The sequence below is a fragment of the Tiliqua scincoides genome, chromosome 6 (genome assembly GCF_035046505.1).
Source record: "Tiliqua scincoides isolate rTilSci1 chromosome 6, rTilSci1.hap2, whole genome shotgun sequence".
NCBI classification, from domain to species: Eukaryota; Metazoa; Chordata; class Lepidosauria; order Squamata; family Scincidae; genus Tiliqua; species Tiliqua scincoides.
The window spans coordinates 81,106,830-81,123,757 of NC_089826.1; the positions used below are offsets into that span (position 1 = coordinate 81,106,830).

Sequence of the window (16,928 nt, forward strand, 5' to 3'; positions counted from 1 at the left end):
GGAGTCAGATTTTTCTTGTTATCCTGAGGCTGAGCTAGATATGGCATGGTCTGCTCTTCTGTATCTTTGACCCAACTTATTCTTTCTTACAATGAAAGAAAACCCTTAGAAGATGGAGGGAGTGGTGTGGAAAATTTCTAGTGTATGCTTAACTTTTCCATTCTTGCTATTTGTCTATTGAACAAATATCTTTCCCCTCCCCGCCCTTTCTATTTGCAAAGGAAAGAAGTTATAGACCTCCATATCAAATCTAGTTTGGCCCTTAGTTAGCCATGGTCTTTGGGTTATGGCAGTTGGCAAAAACATATCCCAATTTAAGAAGAGTACTTGTTTATCCTAGGATGTGAGAATCCTATATTGGTGTTCAAGCTGTTCCATACATGAACCAGCAAGATCATATTCCTTGGGTCTATTTCAGGGTCATTATACTTTTTTATACTGAATGTTGAGACACCAAATCCTACCTCTAAATAGTCTCAATATCCTCATTTAGGCTCACTCCAGGTGGCTTTGATTTAAAGAGAAGAGGGAAAGAGCTACATAATGATGGGAAAATTGGAGTACAATTCTACGTTGCTGCACATCAGGTTCTTTGTTAGTCCCAATTCAGCCATTCATTCAGACTGCAGCTTGGATGCATAACCTTGTGAGATGCTGAGAGAAGAGGGCAGCCTGTATTAAACTCTGAGTGTACCAGCACCTGTCAGCCAGTGGAGCCATCAGTTTCTTTAGAAATGGTAGTAACTGCAGTTACCATAACTAAATACCATAGTAAAGCAGTTCCCTAACTTTTCCGCGCCACAACCCATCTTGTCCTCTGCAGTGGGTTGCTATGCAGAGCGGTGAGGGGGAAGACTACAGTGTTTTGGATGCTCTCCCTCATTGTGGAAAATTCCTGCATTTCCCCCCACCTCTGCTGTTGGTTTTGTGAGCAGTTACTGAAGGCTAGGAGTGTGGGGGCAAGTCTAGAAGCATGTCATCATGGGGCCATGATTTGTGGGTGTACTTTTGCTTCCATTCCCATGTTTGGTGAATTCAGGATGAGTAATGTATGATGGAGGATTCTTTTTCAGGCTCTACTTCTGAAGCAGGACTGATCGCAAGCTTTTACTACAAAGGCAATGGAGTTGAGAAATTAGTTGGATTTGCAGAGTGGACCTTCTTATCTTCTCAAACTGATTCTGAAATGAGAAAGCTAGTTATGGTGTCTTTTTTTTTAAAAAAAATTCCACTTTAGGGGAAAAACTTTGTGAATTGCAAATTTAGCAACTGCTGTGTGAGGAGCAGTAACAGGCTTAAGGACCAGACACTTTGCTTTTGGGAATTCCTAGTGTGTCGTCCCGTCCCCATTACAGTATCTTTAGTGTAAAGCTTTTATGTATTTATATTTATTTATTACAATATTTATATACCACCTTTCTCATGGACTCAAGGCAGTTTATCAAAGAAGGAGAGTTGGGCCATGTAGTGTTGTATAGTTGTCATGGCAGTGGGGGCCAAATGCCATCTGCCATGCTGTGAAGTAGACTGGTTGAAAAGCACTGCTTTAGATAGAGTAGTTCCAAAAGTAGAAAGTGTTCATGCTGCTACCAAAGAATAAATGTCTCTCCTGCTGTCTGCCTACAGAAATAGGGTCATTATATCCACATGGCTCTGATTGCCTGTATTGGAAAGTGCTGAAATGGCATTTCTGATTCCTTAAATCCAGACAGGGAATAGACTAGTGTGTAATCAATGCACTTAACACTTGCTCCATGCACGCTGTTTGTGTGCCATAATGTTTTTTTTTCCAGGGGGTGGGGAGGACAGCAGATTTTAAGCTTTTTAAAAATATGTAGTCTCCTTTCTGCTAATTGTCTAATGTGGTATTTCTGTCTGTCTTCAATTTACCTTTCAGGCATTACAAGTTACATTCTTAGGCAGTTAAACACTGCAGCAGCTATCTGTTTCTTGATCTCAAATAATGTAGACTGATGCAACAGGATGTATTAGAATACAGGTGGGACCTCGGTATCCATGAGGGATCTGTTCTTGGACCCCCCCCCCACCACTGAAAGCAGCGGATAAGCCAATCCACGGTTTTTGGCCCCTTAAAACCTCTGTAGGCTGCACCCTATGGAAGACCTCCCATATGCGACTGGTACACTGTCCTGGTTGTGTCTGGGAGGCTTTCTGAGGTTCACAGAGGTCACACACAGCCTCTGCAGGCCCCTGGATGTGACTAGAACCTCGTTCTGTTGTGTTTGGAGGGTCTAAGTGGCCCAAAACTGCTGATTCAAACATCCACAGATTTCAATATCCACGGGGTTTCTGGGAAAGGAACCCTGCGGATAACTAGCACTGCCCTGTATACATGTGTGGCATCCCCCAGGAAGGGACAACAGGGTCTCTGTTGATGGTACCACTGCAGAAAAAATAGGTGCTTTCCTCACTAGTTGAGTTTACAAATAAGACCTGCCATGTCATTGCAACTTAGTGTTGAATGTTGTTGGTATTATTTTAAGTGGGTGGTTTGAACCTTCCAAACTTTTGTTTTAAAAGAACAAAGGCCACACAGGGCATGGTCTAATATGTTTTGAGGCAGCAGCTGAAGCAGGGCTTTTCTTTCTCCACCCAAATTGCTTCCATCCCTCTCCATACTTTTTTCTTATCTTGGAAAGTAAATAGCTCTTTAGAGAGGAACTTTAGCTCAGTGACAGAGCACATGTCTTGCATGCAGATGCTCCCAAGTTCAGTCACTGGCATCTCAGATTAGGGCTGGGAAAGATCCAGTGACGACTGAGCTCTGTTGGAGAACTCTGTATGAGGCAGTTTCATCTGTTCCAGTGGGGAGATTTTGCCCAGGGGGAGTGCCAGATGTAATCCCTCTCACTGGTTGGAATCAGGGGCAGGTGGAATCAGGGCCAGTCTTGGGAGCTTGCAGGGCCCAATGAAACATTTCTGTGGGCCCCTCGACCCCCCTACTCACCAAAATAAGCCTCAGTGGCATGCCCTGTGCAAATGGTGCCCTGTGCTGATGGTGCCCTGTGCAAAATGTGGCACCCAAAGGTAGGTGGCAATGATGTGATAACATCACCGCTAACAGCTTTAAGGGGGGGAGGCGATTTCGAGCCAGTTTGGACCACAGAGTGGGTGGGAGGGCTGTCTAGCAGTGATGCTACACTTGCTGTGTTCTCCTCGCGATGCCTCAGCATGGAAGATTTCATGTGACAGAGCAAGGCGCTGGCTGCAGGCGCTCTGCTGTCTGTCCCAGAGTGGGGCCCCTCCAGTCGCGGGGTTAATTTGGCCAAATTGCTCAGATCGCCCTAAGTCCAAATTGCTCAAATTGCCCTAAGTTCGGCCCTGGTGCTGGGACTGAACAGGACATATGCTTTGCATACTTTGCATGCGCTCACTTGGTCCAGGCAGCATCTCTTCCTCCAGCTTGGTTCGGTGCTGCCTGGAAATCATCTCTCAGACTTGGCAAAGTGCATGATCTGCAGGCCTAGTGTGGGTCTTCCTTAAGAGTGGGACCTAATTGGATGGGAGACCGCCGGGGAATACCGGGTGCTGTAGGCTTATACCATAGTCTTTCAAGACTGAAGGTTGCCAACCATCAATTTGATCAGATTGGCCTAAAGGTGGCCCTGAGTGTAAGGGGTTAATGGCTCCCCCTCAATCCATATGTTCTAATCAAAACTGTAGCTGCAACATTAGTTGGCTAATTGATTGAAAGGTGCCCCAGATTAGTTGGGCAGCAGTCGTTTTATTTTGAAATTCACCTAATTTTAAATACAAGTATTCACAAAAACTGCCAGTGAAAGATGGGTGTTTTCTTAGGAGAGGCACTATCCTGTCTCTTTCAGTGGACAGAACATCTCTAGGCAGTACTGGTTGCAGCACATGTGAGCATCAAAGCAAAGTGTACTTGGTTGTTTCATCAGGAATATTGTTTGCTGATGTGTACACTTATGATGATTTATTTTAATTGATCAGTTAAAACTTGTATGGTCGACTGAATATTCCTTAAATTGGGTGACTGTCCTAATAATGATGATATAATATTGAATTGAACAATAAATTGAATGTTGCAACCATTTGTCTTAGGAACTGATTTTTAAACATTCATAAGCTTCATGTTGGAGAACACCCCTTAGAGTGGGTTGAGGGTTATTTAAACCATAAGTATTCAGTTGCTGTTACCTTGGGTTTCTTAATAAAGAATCTTTGGCTGGTCAGTGTTAATTACCTTGAGGGCACATACTCATCAGATTTACAAATGACAAATAGCTAAGAGGAATTACAAATGCCTCCTAGCATCTCAGTAACTTTTAGCCTTAGCTAAAAACCTCAAATGAATTTCAGTCAAATTTGTGGTTAGATAGTCTCAATAAAAATAATTTAACAAGAACAAAGCTGCAGTCTTATACATGAGTGAATGGGAGTAAATCCTGCTGTGTTGAATAGGACTTTCTTCTGAGTAGACATGCATAAGATTGCGCTCTGCATGTATGAATGTGACAAGTCGGATGGATGAGCCAAAGGCACAAGGTGCGCAATATAAGATGTTTATACTAACTGTCAATTGCTGTTATCCTGAAAAGTTTGGTATTTTGGATGCCAAACTAAGGTCCGCACCAGACATGCAGTTATACTGTGGGAAATATTTGAGAGTTTCAACCCATGTGAGATTTACAACTACAGGTTGGCTATGTGTATCCATGGCAGATCTGTTCCTTGACCCCCTGTGGATACTGAAACCCATGGTTAATTGAATCTGTGGGTCGGGGCCATTGGAGGACCTCCAGTCAGGTCTGGAGGTTTTCTGAGGTGCACACCTGCCTTCTGCACATCTTAGGCAAACCATAAATGCCTCTCAGAAGCCTCTGGGAGACCTTCTGAGGCACTCAGAAGCTCATGCCTCAGGTGTAACCCAGGTGTGAGGAACAAGGAACTTTTGTTTGCATCTGGGAAGTCCAGTGAGGCCCTCCAGACATAGGTCTGGACCGTGGTAAGTCAAATCCATGGGTCCCAAATCGGCAGATGAGGGCCCACCTGCACACACTCATTCCAATGCAGAGGTTTATCTGTGGAAAAAGCTGTGCTAGTGCCTCTTCTGGTGCTGTCAGTCACCCTCTGGCTATCTTCCTGGGCCTGCAGGTATCCCAGGAACACATGCTTGGCAAAAGGAGTTGGAGTTTCCCTCTGAAGAGTTTGCTCTTCTGGGTCAGTAAACCTCCTGGTCCTACAAACCCTTTCCTGGAGACAGTCATGGATGCTTTCGCCTCTGCAGAGAACGCCGCTTGCAAACGTCAGACAGCCACCTGAACCACAGCTGCAAACAATTACAATTTATGTGGCGCTCCTTTCTGCCTTGGTAAAACTTGTCAAGCGTCACCCAATGAATGATATTCTCATTCCTGATAAGCAGTGTTGATCCCTTAAGTATGAAATACCTTAGCGTTCTGGAAGAAAAGTCTGTCTTTAAGTGGAAATACTCCACTGAGAGGAAGTAATGAAATACTGCTGTTTTATTAGCATCCTGTTAGTTGCATAGATTGACAATTCCCTGCTGCACTTTCAGCTTTGGCGTTTTGTAAAATGAAAATATCTTTTTCTCAGTTTTCAGTTCTCCTTGTCAGTGTTTGTGAGCTAATGGATATTGGAGGCAGTCCAGCCAGCCGGATGCATGGCTTCTTTTTTTCACCTCAGCGAAGGCTGTTAAGGTTAAGTGAAAGGCCTCCATGCAACACTCTTGAGTTAATGGATTAATATTAATCCCAGCTTTTAGGTTTGTTTATTGTTCACCCTTGTGTAAATCACTTGCCTTTTGGCCAGCATTGTTGTGTATCCGTCCTTGGTTCAAACAACATGATATAGTGCTTTACTCAAGCAGCTGGGAGTGCTTCACGCTGAGGTACCCGAAAAGGCAAATTAGTATTATTACCCCCATATTGTGGTGGATGTGACATTTGAACCAAGATGGTGCCTTCTGGTGCACGGTTCACTTCCTCAGCCGCTATGTTACACCAGCCTATCCTTATTTGTTCTTGTGTTGGTATGTTGGCCATACTGTGGTAATCCAGCAATGATAATTTTTTTATTTGTGAAAATGTTTTACTGTATTGTGGTAGTTCCCAACATTTTTTACTTGCGTACCCCTTGGCAGCCTATTTCCATAAATTGTACCCCTCAGATTAGCCCTACAAGTCATTCCAATGGCAGCTCTGCAAGGCATTCTAATACGGACCTGCCTTTTTCTGCCATGATTGAATTCTTTTTCAAGTACCCCTAAAGATCCTAGCAAATACCCCTGAGGGTACACGTACCCCAGGTTGGGAACCACTGCTGTATAGGAAACTGAGGTAGTTCAGTTTTGTCAATTTTAGCTTATATTAATGGCTTTGAATATAAATGTATATAAATGACTTTGAAAAAGTAGTCTGATGAGGACCACCTTGGATGATGGTCAACTACATTTGCATCTGTTGGGGAAAGACAGCAATAGTGGTTTCTGGAAGGTTCTAAGAAAACAGTGGATCCTCATTATCTGTGGGCTTGGAACCTGTGGCTAAGACCCAACATGGCTTCTGTATTCATGAGGGGTGACTAAATTATGCATATTGTATTTTAAAAATGAGAATAGAATGGAGAAAGAATCGTGGTGTGGCAGGAGGAACCTTGGCCTGAGACCTTGGAGAGGTGCTGCCAGTCAGGGTAGACTATGGTAGTCTAGTTTGCCTGAAAGGTCTGACTTGGTAGAAGGAAGCTCCAATGTTGGTGCTCCAAAGGAAAATACTCGTATACTCCTTCCTCTGTTCTCAAATGCTTAAAACTATTTTCCCTCAAAAATGAGGGTGGGAAATTGTTTGGTAATAATTTGAAGGAAAATCCTGCTGTGGTGCTGGGGCAGCTTGAAGTGTGAATCTAGGCACTTCTAAGCATGCAGACCATATGAAGGTTTTTAGAAGTCATCGTGAGTTGAAAGAAACAGACCACAGACCTTGGCAGTACCCTCGGTTGAACTCCTGCCCTTAATCTGCCGCAAATCCTGACCAAGACCAGATGGTGCCTTGAGGAAAGACCTTGAGTTGACCACAAAAGTTAAAATTAGTGATTGTGGAAACCCACACCATGTTGTGTACAGTTTTGTGGTTATTTTTAATTGTCTTCCTCAAAATAATTAGCTTAGAATGAATAGTGTTTCAACGTTCTCGCATCTGATGCTATGTGCTTGTTGTAGCCAAGGAATTTATTTGTGCTGTAGATTTCTGGGCAAAGCTTTGTCTGTCTTATTCTTGGTGTCAGTGTGAAGGTAAAAACGACCAATCTTCAGGAGTGTTGGGAAGATAAAGCTTCTCCCCATGAAGGAAATCATCTAATTGTTAAAAATAATTTTCCCCCATGCTCTGTCTTGTAATACTGAGAAATTTGCCAATGTAGGAAGTGTAAGGGATGAGGAATATGTAAATATAAATAGTTGCAGAAAGTAAGACCTGCCACTGCCACTAAGGTATCACTAAGGTGTCAAAAAAGCAAAGGTCACTAGATCTTCTCAAGTATGGGATGCCCAGTGCTTCTGCCACCATTTTGTAGTCGAAACTGTAGACGAGTCTTCAAATAATGCTGGCAGTGCATTCAATGTGGGAGAGACTAGTTGTTTCTGAACTTCTTGGCACTAGGGTGACCTGCTATTTGAAGCTGGAGGGACAGCAGTTCTGTGGAAGAGCATTTGCTTTGCATGCTGAAGGTCCCAGATTCAGTTCCTGGCATCTCCAGTAAGGAGAGAAATTCCTGTCTGAAACCTTGGAGAGCAGCTGCCAGTCAGTGTTGGCAATACTGACGTAGGTGGATTAATGGTCTGATTTCATGTAGGACAACTTTCTGTGGGTCTTGCTTCTGAGCTTGCAGTTTCAGGTTTGGGTTGTAAGAACGGTGAAGATAATGAATGAACGTGAACTGCTTTGAAAGCACTTAAAAGCAATTCCGTTTTAAAATATTAATGTCCTGCTACTGATAACAGGTTAATGACGTCTTCCAGGCCATGTGTGCCCTTTAATTTGCCCTTTGTTTTAGTTTATATCTTCAAGAGTCTTGAGCATGGTGTACTTTTTATGACTCTTTTGTGCCAATCCCATCCAACTTTCCAGCACTGGTGCAGCAGCAATGCAGCTCCTAGATAAGGGAACAAATGTTCCTTTACCTTGAGGACATCTCCATGATTGCTCCCCCCCCCCGACACTGCAGGATGCAGCATATGTCATGTTGGCACAGTTGCATAGGTTCTGGGCAGTTGGGTGGGACTGCTTATAGCTAGTTAGAAGCATTGTGGAATGTAGGATCCTGTTTTGATGTGGGCAGTTTGGGGTGGTAATTTCTGTGTCAGGTGTAAAGGAGCATTTTAGATAATCTTTATTGATATCACTTGTACTGTATCTAGATGGATCATGTCCCATAGTGCATTCATGTATACAGTATTCTGATTTTAAGAGCCAAGATCCAGAAAAATGCTGCTACTCTTAAATAGTGCTACAGCGTCATTGTGCATATTTTGTGTGTATGTAGTTCATCCCTGAGAAGACATTTATCTATTGGTCCAACTGTTTACCTGTCACTCACTTATACAAAGCTTTTCTGGCAGGGGAGCAGTGTTCCCATTTCTTGTTGGTACTTAGTGTCTAGAGAGATTATGGCTAAGCCTTTGTTCTCTCTTGCTATCTCATTCGTTTTGTGGGTTGTGTGTTTGTGTTGTGAGACAAGCCGTTTTCTTACCAGTGGCACAGATTCTTCTGTGAGTACTTCAACACTGAGCTGATAGATGAAAACACAACTGTTAGCTCAAATAAGATTTGACTTCAGCACCTTCCTAAAGAGCTAGGCATAAACATGAAATGTGTTTTGATGCTTTAGAGGGAGCTGGATATCTGATGAGGCAGATGGCACCCTTGAATGTGTCGATAGACCGGGAAAGCGACTGAGTAAAGAATTAATGTAATTAGTCCTCTGAGTGAGTTTTAGCAGGCAAATCCCTCTTAACCGCTGTGATGAAACATGCCCCGTGTCAAAGCCTGGGATTATTAGTCATACCCAACGTCCTGCATCTGCTCTGGCAATTTCAGTAAAAGTAATTTTGTTAATTGGTAAATATACAATGTCATCAGACTTGTAATAAAAGCCGCTTCCTTGGATGTTTGAATTTTTGAAACAGAATTCATTTCTGGCCCAGTCCGTGTGTGCAGCTGAATGAGGTGGTAGAATAGACTGTCACATGGCAGAAGGGAGGATATAATTTTTTAATGATCTCCTATGTATAAATGCTCCACTGGAAGAAAAAAAAAAGTATTGTAAGGAGAGAAGATCTAGTTCAACCCTCTTTCTGCTGTGCTAATTACCTTGTAGGGAGCTTTAGATATATCCCCACCCATTCCACAGGGTTCTACCATCTCATTCTGCTTCATGTGTGCAGTAGGCCCTTGGTATCTGCGGGGGATCAGTTTGATGATACTGATTGCCATGGATAATCAAATCCATGGGGAAGACCTTCGTCATGGACTCTTCGCTCACAACAAGAGAGGAAACTGAGCGCTTTCCACATGCGCTGCCTCCGACACATTCTCAGCATCACCTGGCAGGTCAAAGTTCCAAACAACACAGTCCTGGAACGTGCTGGAATCCCTAGCATGTATTCACTGCTGAAACAGAGACGCCTGCGTTGGCTCGGTCATGTTGTGAGAATGGATGATGGGCGGATCCCAAAGGATCTCCTCTATGGAGAACTCGTGCAAGGAAAGCGCCCTACAGGTAGACCACAGCTGCGATACAAGGACATCTGCAAGAGGGATCTGAAGGCCTTAGGGATGGACCTCAACAAGTGGGAAACCCTGGCCTCTGAGCGGCCCGCTTGGAGGCAGGCTGTGCAGCATGGCCTTTCCCAGTTTGAAGAGACACTTGGCCAACAGTCTGAGGCAAAGAGGCAAAGAAGGAAGGCCCATTGCCAGGGAGACAGACCAGGGACAGACTGCACTTGCTCCCAGTGTGGAAGGGACTGTCACTCCCGAATCAGCCTTTTCAGCCACACTAGACGCTGTTCCAGAACCACCTTTCAGAGCACGATACCATAGTCTTTCGAGACTGCAGGTTGCCAATACAGGGGAAGACCTCCCCAGATGTGACTGGAAGGTTGCAACTGAAAGGTGCTTTAGGCCCTCCAGATGCGGGGTCAGCACCCATATTGAGTCAAATCCCCAGGTGATGTACCTGTGGATAAGAGGAGCCCACTGTAAATACAAACCACCTCTGCAATATGAGGTTCAGCAAACTCTGGTTTCTAATTGATGTGTGGGAGGAAGAGGAAAATTCCTCTCATGCCAAGGAAAATAGGGGCTATAAGATTTGCCTTTGGATCAGTGGTGAAGAGTTGAGTATATGTGGTTCTTAAGGCAAATTTGACACCTAATCACTTGAGCAGAGGGAATGAGGCATAGAGAGGATGGAGGAAATGAGCCTTTCCTCTCTTCCAACTGTTTTCCATGCGAATGTCCCTTCACAAGAGACTTGTCCACTGATTCCAATAGGCAGGTTTTTAAGAGGCTGAGCATGGGGAAGTAGCTGGTGGGGAATAAAAGACAGGGCATTCCTGAAGACTCTTTTGCACTGAGAGTCTTCAGCAGTGTGTTGATTCTTGCCCCTCCGTGGGCAGTTGTGTTACATGCAGTCTTTAAAAGCAATGGGGATACCAAAAATAATGAAACAATGGAAAGTATTCATTTAAATTGTCATTCATTTTGTAAAACAAAATTAAATTGAGCAGGCCCTGTTTGTGTGCAGATGGGTGGGTAGGTGACTGTTTTATTTATTAGGACATGAATGTGCAACCTTAATATTGCATTTTTTGAAGCTCTAGCGCAGTGGTTCCCCAACTACTGGGTTGCAACCCACCAGGCGAACCGGAAGAGGGCCATTCCTCCAGGGAGTGGCCCAGAAAAGGGTGCCCTGATGACACTGCTGTGTTTGCAGTGGTCCCGTGACCACATGCCTGGGGGGTTGTGCTGGCCTCCAGGAGTCCCGCAGCCCCCTCTGCAAGCCTGTCTGCTGCTGCAAATAGCTCCCATCAGAGCAGTTCGCAGCAGTGGGGAGACCCGCAGAGGGGGCTGCGAGCTTCCCGGAGGCCAGCACAACCCCCCCAGGCAGTGGTGTCGCTAGGCGGATGCGGGCTGCACCAGGTGACGCACACAGGGGGGTGACATGCACTGGGGACAACGCGGTAAAATCGTGGTGGTTAGGAGCAACCCCATCATGTTATATACTGTTGGATGTGGAATTTTGAGCGGAATGCAATGCAAAAAATCAGAGTGAAATATCTCCTTTCTATCAAAAGTTATAGCCAAAAAACCGGAAACCAAAAAATGCATGGAGCCCTATGAAAAGTGAAAGTGAGCCGTGTCGCATGTTTACTCGTGAGTAGGTGAACTTGCCTTAGTGCGTCAGAAAGGGCAGGCTGAGAGGAATCCAACAACACCAGAATGGTCCTGATCCAATGAATGCAGCCCCCAAAAACACCAGAGAAGGAAATCTCTCCCTCCAAGCAGATGAATATATTGAGCTCTATGGAAAGCGAAACTAAGCCTCACGGTTGCGTTTACTTGTGAGTAAACAAACATGCCTTGGCTTGTGTGGAAGATCTGGTGAAGGAGAGTGCAAGGCTACCAGAATAGTCCTGATCCTATGCACCTGGAGCTAAACAAGTGCTCCAAAAGGAAGTCCCCACCCCCACTAAAAAGGATCAAAACAGAAGCTTCATCGGATAAGGTGAACTTTTTGAGACTTGCAAAGCCAGGTGGATCCTGACAGTGATCTGGTTTAAACAGAAGTTCTTAAATTGAACTGGGCACTGGGTAGGGCTGAAAACCTTACTGGTTTTGGAGGGGGGGTGTTATTACAGGCAGGTTACAGAGGAAATTCACTTGGTGGACGAGGACTGGCTTTGTTTATTTATTTGTTTTACTTTAATTATCTATACTTATTTATTTTAATTTGCCTGATGATGTCACTTCCACCATGACATCACTTCTGGTGGGTCTTGGACAGATTGTCATTCTAAAAAGTGGGTCCCAGTGGTAAAAGTTTGAGAACTGCTGCAATAAGGTGTTAGTAAGTTGACACCCTTGGGGGAGGGTGTGACGCCACTAGTGACCAAAATCACTAAAATCATAATTTGGAAGAATAATACCATCATGTTATATATCAATCAATGCGTAATTTCATGCAGAATGTGTTCTATTTTTGTTCTATCAAAAGGTACAGCCAAAAAAACCAGTGGGGGCGGAGTGATGGTACATCACCATGCCCACCACCTGGGGTATTGCCCCGCCCACTGCATGGGGGTTGACGCGCTGGCATCCTGCACCGGGTGACGCAAACCCTAGTGACGCCACTGCCCCCAGGTCTATGTATCAGCCCCTTGGTCCTAGCACCACTGTGATTGCTGTGGTGGTGTCAGGGACTCCCTCCTGCTCCGCCTCTGTGAATACTTAGCACAGTCTCAAAGTCCAAGTAGGACTTTGGGAACCACTGCTCTAGTGAACATCTTATTTCTAAACACTTGAGAGAAGTTCCCAGCTGACAGTCTGTAGTCACTAAGGCTGCAGGTGAAACATCAGCCAATTGTCTTGGGCTATTAGCCAGCAATGTGTCGAAGAAGGAAGTTGAATGCCAGAATTAATTAAAGACTATTGGTTCTCCTGTGGTGATTCCCTTCAGCTTGCTTTTGTTTGCTAGAAGAAGCAAGCACAGGGAGTAGTAGAGAGAGACTGCACTAGTAGACCATAATACCCGAACCCCTCCAGGGTTACTTCCAAACGCTTAGTGATGGAAATGAGAGCCGTGAATGTGTGTAGCTTTGTATTTTGGCACCTGTGGCTGGCGGATACTTTATGCAACTCTCTCTCTTGCACATTTTCTAAGCTGATGACAGGTGTTCATTGTATGCCACAAGAAAATTATGTTTGCAATACTCTGCAATGAACAATGTCTCTTTTAGGCTTTTGTTGTAAATTGGGAGTTTTCTACTCCGGCCTGCTGCCAAGTCCCCACTCTTCTTGTGACAAGATGCAGAGGTTGGTCAAAGTAATGTCCATTCAACCCCTGGGAACACATTACCTATGACTTCTAGAACCCCTTTTTAGCAGGTTTTACCAAATATCTTAATCTCTGTTTCTCTTTAAGTATCAAAATGTATATGATAAAAGACTCCCCACTTTAGGGGTGTTTCACCAATAAAGACCAATGATTTGATTAGCATTTTGCTTTTTTTAAGAGTTGTCTTCAAAATATTCCTCTCTAAAATTTGGGCATGTTCTTGCTTCTTTTCAGATCTTATAAAAAAATTAGTACAGCAGAAGTTTGGAACTACGCCGGGTGATTATCAAAAGGTAACTTTTCCACTTGTACTGTTGGTTTCTTGCCTATGCATGTCTGTACAGAATTTGCAGAGTGTTTTTTAAATAGGGTATTGTATGTTTTATACAAAAAGTAGATGTAGCGAAGTTATCTAATTGAATAACAAGCTTACAGATTTTGTTGTGCCAAAGTGTGTGTTAGCATTTTATAAATGTTTCCTGTTGCCTAGATTCCATGTAATTCGTAATCAGATATTTTCAAAAAAGACTCAGGGAAATTTTATTAATGAAGGTAGAAATCCTTCCTTTCTCACAGTGTGTTCCGTAACATTTAATCACAATTATTTGAGTGAATGTGGTGATTGAAAGAAAGAGAAAGAGATGGGAAGTGAAAGAGACTCCTCAAAATACCAATCCATGATTTAACATTAAATCTGACACAGCTCTCCCTCTGTACTTACTGCAGTTAACAGTTATATTTCACAGTAAGAAGGGTTTAATATAGGCTGAATCAAATCATCATGAGAGAAGAAAAAAGACCCTGGATGATTAGGGGCTCTTTTCTGCCTTTTGGCAAGCATAAATAATCTCCCTGACATAATTTTGACTATGCAGATGCTTGAAAATTCATTGCAAACACACTATCACTAATTTCAGAACTCCTTCCTCCTTTCCTGGTTTGAGATAAACCATTGTTTGCTGTTTTGGATGAACTGGTTAACTATGGTTTGTGCTTGCCCTGAAAATCAGGGTTAGAGAACAGGGTTTGATCCCGATTTCTCTCAAACGGAAGGGAGTTGCCAAGGGGTGGAGAGGGGGACTTAAATTTCTTTGAAAAGACTCATTCTGACTGTATCTGAACCCACCATGTATGTCATGCAGATCATTCTAACTGATGATGTAGTACAAGGGTGCTCAAACCCCGGCCTGGGGGCCACTTGCGGCTCTCGGAGGCTCCCAATCAGGCCCTTGGGGAGCCCCCAGTCTCCAATGAACCTCTGGCCCTCCGGAGACTTGCTGGAGCCCGTGCTAGCCTAACACAACTGCTCTCAGCATGAGGACAACTGTTCAACCTCTCATCTGAGCTGTGGGACGAGGGCTCCCTCCACTACTTGCTGTTTCATGTCTGTGATGCAGCAGTGGTAGCGAAGGAAAGGCTGGCCTTGCTTTGTGCAAGACCTTTTATAGGCTTTGAACTATTCCAGGACCTTCATTCATTCATATGTTCCATCTCTAATATATTCATTTATGTAAATTTGTTCAAATTTTAAATAGTAAATTAATTCTTTCTTTCTCTGCCCCTGACACACTGTCAGAGAGATGATCATCCAGATGATGTGGCCCTCCTGCCAAAATATTTGGACACCCCTGATCTAGTACAATGGTTCTCAAACGTTTTAGCCCAGGGACCCATTTTTTAGAATGACAATATGTTGTCACCCACCGCATGGAGTGGAGGTGATGTCATGGCCAGAACTGACACCATCAAGCTCTAAAAATTTTTAACACCCCCATATGAATAAATCAAATCAATTAAATAAGAAAAGTTTACAATAAGTATTTTAAAATGTATTTAAAATAATCACCCTCCTAATCTTCACAAGCAGTTTCTGATCTGTTTAAAAAAAAATCCCCCAAACATCTAAAGGCTGTAATCCTATCCACACTTACCTGGGAATAAACCCCATTGGCTCTCATTATTAACAGATCTATAATATTTCCCCAAATGCATTCCCCGTTTCCCCATAGTAGCATCAAGTCTAGTAGTATATTCAAAATAAAATACACTTTGAAATGAATGGGGACTCAGGTGAAATTGGCTCATGACCCGCCTAATGGGTCCTGACCCACAGTTTGAGAAACGCTGATCTAGTAACTATGGATCAGCTGTCTTTACTGCTGCTCTGTCAAGACTCTGAAATCTTGTTGTTGTTTTTTTTAATGGAAGCAGAGCGTGGTTTTCAGGTACCTTATTTCTGAGTTCACAGTAGGGAAGAGCAATAAACAACATGAATTGTCTTTGTGGGAGTAAAGATTCTGCTTCATTTGAATACATATAAAAAACCTTTTTAAATTTATTTGTCACAGCAGCTTTGATCAAAACAGGGAACTCTGCTCTTAATGATGTGGCTTTAAACTTTGTAAATAAGGATTTGTAAGAATCCTCTATAGTTCTATAGAACTTCCTCTATAGTTCTCCAGGACAATAAAATTTGTCCACTTAAGGCAGTGTTTCCCAACCTGGGGGTAGCAACCCACCTGGACAGGTGTCTCCAACCTTCATTTGGGATTCTGCCCCCTTAAGGAGAGGGCAGCTGGAGATTGGTAGGTGCCATTAGTACAGCACTTCAGATTCTGCTGCTGCTGCTGCTGCCGCCACTGAAGGCTTGTAAGTAAATAAGGATTTTTTAAACTTATGCGCATTTGGTGGTGGTGGAGAAACCTGGAAGTGCCATCAAGCTGACGAAATAAAACTGCAGAGCCATAGGACATACATTTAGCCCTTTTTTCCTCCATGTCTCGTAGATTGATGAAAAGACCCCTGAAAAATGAAGTGCCGATTAGTAAAACTGCTGTATGTTATGTGTCAAAATGGCAGAGTGTTCTCAGATACACTCTGAAAGTTTGGGTGGTAGATGTTTCTTGCTCCTATAAATTAATGGTTTTTGTAGTTTGATGACCTCTAAAACGTTATCTTTTGAGTGATTCATTTGTTGCTCACCTGCCTTGTTTCCATGCATGCTGCCTGTCCATCATATACACTTTCCATCTGCCTTGACTTCCACAGCCAGAAAATGTTGTCCTGACTCTTCAGGTAAAACCTCCCATTGTATCTGTTGCTTTCTCTGTGACTTGAAAATCGTTAACAGTTAACCAGTAAACCGCACACTATGCTACTCTTTCCTATGCTACCTGTGCTGTGCATTCCTTCCAACACTTTTCGTTGGGCGTTTTTGTTTTTGTTTTTGTTTTTGTTAGCTAACCTTGGTAAAATTGCTGCTTTTTCTGATGTTTGCAAAGAGTAACTTTGGTTAAACATTTCCGGTTTCTATATATCTTAACACACTTAACTCTCTCCTTGTAACTGTAATTAGGTCAACGGTATAAATGAGTTATGCTGGTGCTCGGAGCTATTTTCATTGAGAAAGTGGTGGTGGTGGGGGGGGTTTGAGGGAGATTCACGGAGAGCAGAACTGGAGCGTGATGCTGGGTAGCTGGTGGGGGAAACGGGCTTGCAGCTTGCCCTACTGGAGAAAGCCTGGCAGCTGTTCTCCCTCTGCACTTGTCACAGTCCGGTATTTGCAAATTTTTAATTGTGGCAGAAGGGAGGAGAAGCCAAGCAATGTACATAGTGGCCATGTGTTAAAATATATTGTCCAAAATAAGTCATTGGAAGCAATTCACCCAAATATTTGTGAAAGATAAAGAAGGTGACCTGCCTAAACAGCATTCCAAAATTCCGGTAACTTAACTAGCTTTCTGAAAATGTTCTCTTTGTTTAGCTGTTATGTTTGCTTCTGGTGTGTGTCCTCCTTGTTTGGGATGACAATT

The 16,928-nt window shown here is 43.5% G+C and overlaps 1 protein-coding gene across 3 annotated transcripts in view; it reads left to right on the forward strand.

The window, feature by feature from the left end:
* The window catches only part of PROM1 (prominin 1), a 119,087-nt gene that overhangs the window by 40,829 nt on the left and 61,330 nt on the right, over window positions 1-16,928 (forward strand). For all 3 annotated transcript variants that reach the window (XM_066631785.1, XM_066631786.1, XM_066631787.1), the window contains exon 3: window positions 13,351-13,409. In XM_066631785.1, the coding sequence (XP_066487882.1) occupies window positions 13,351-13,409 (59 nt within the window). The remainder of the gene's footprint in view (window positions 1-13,350; window positions 13,410-16,928) is intronic.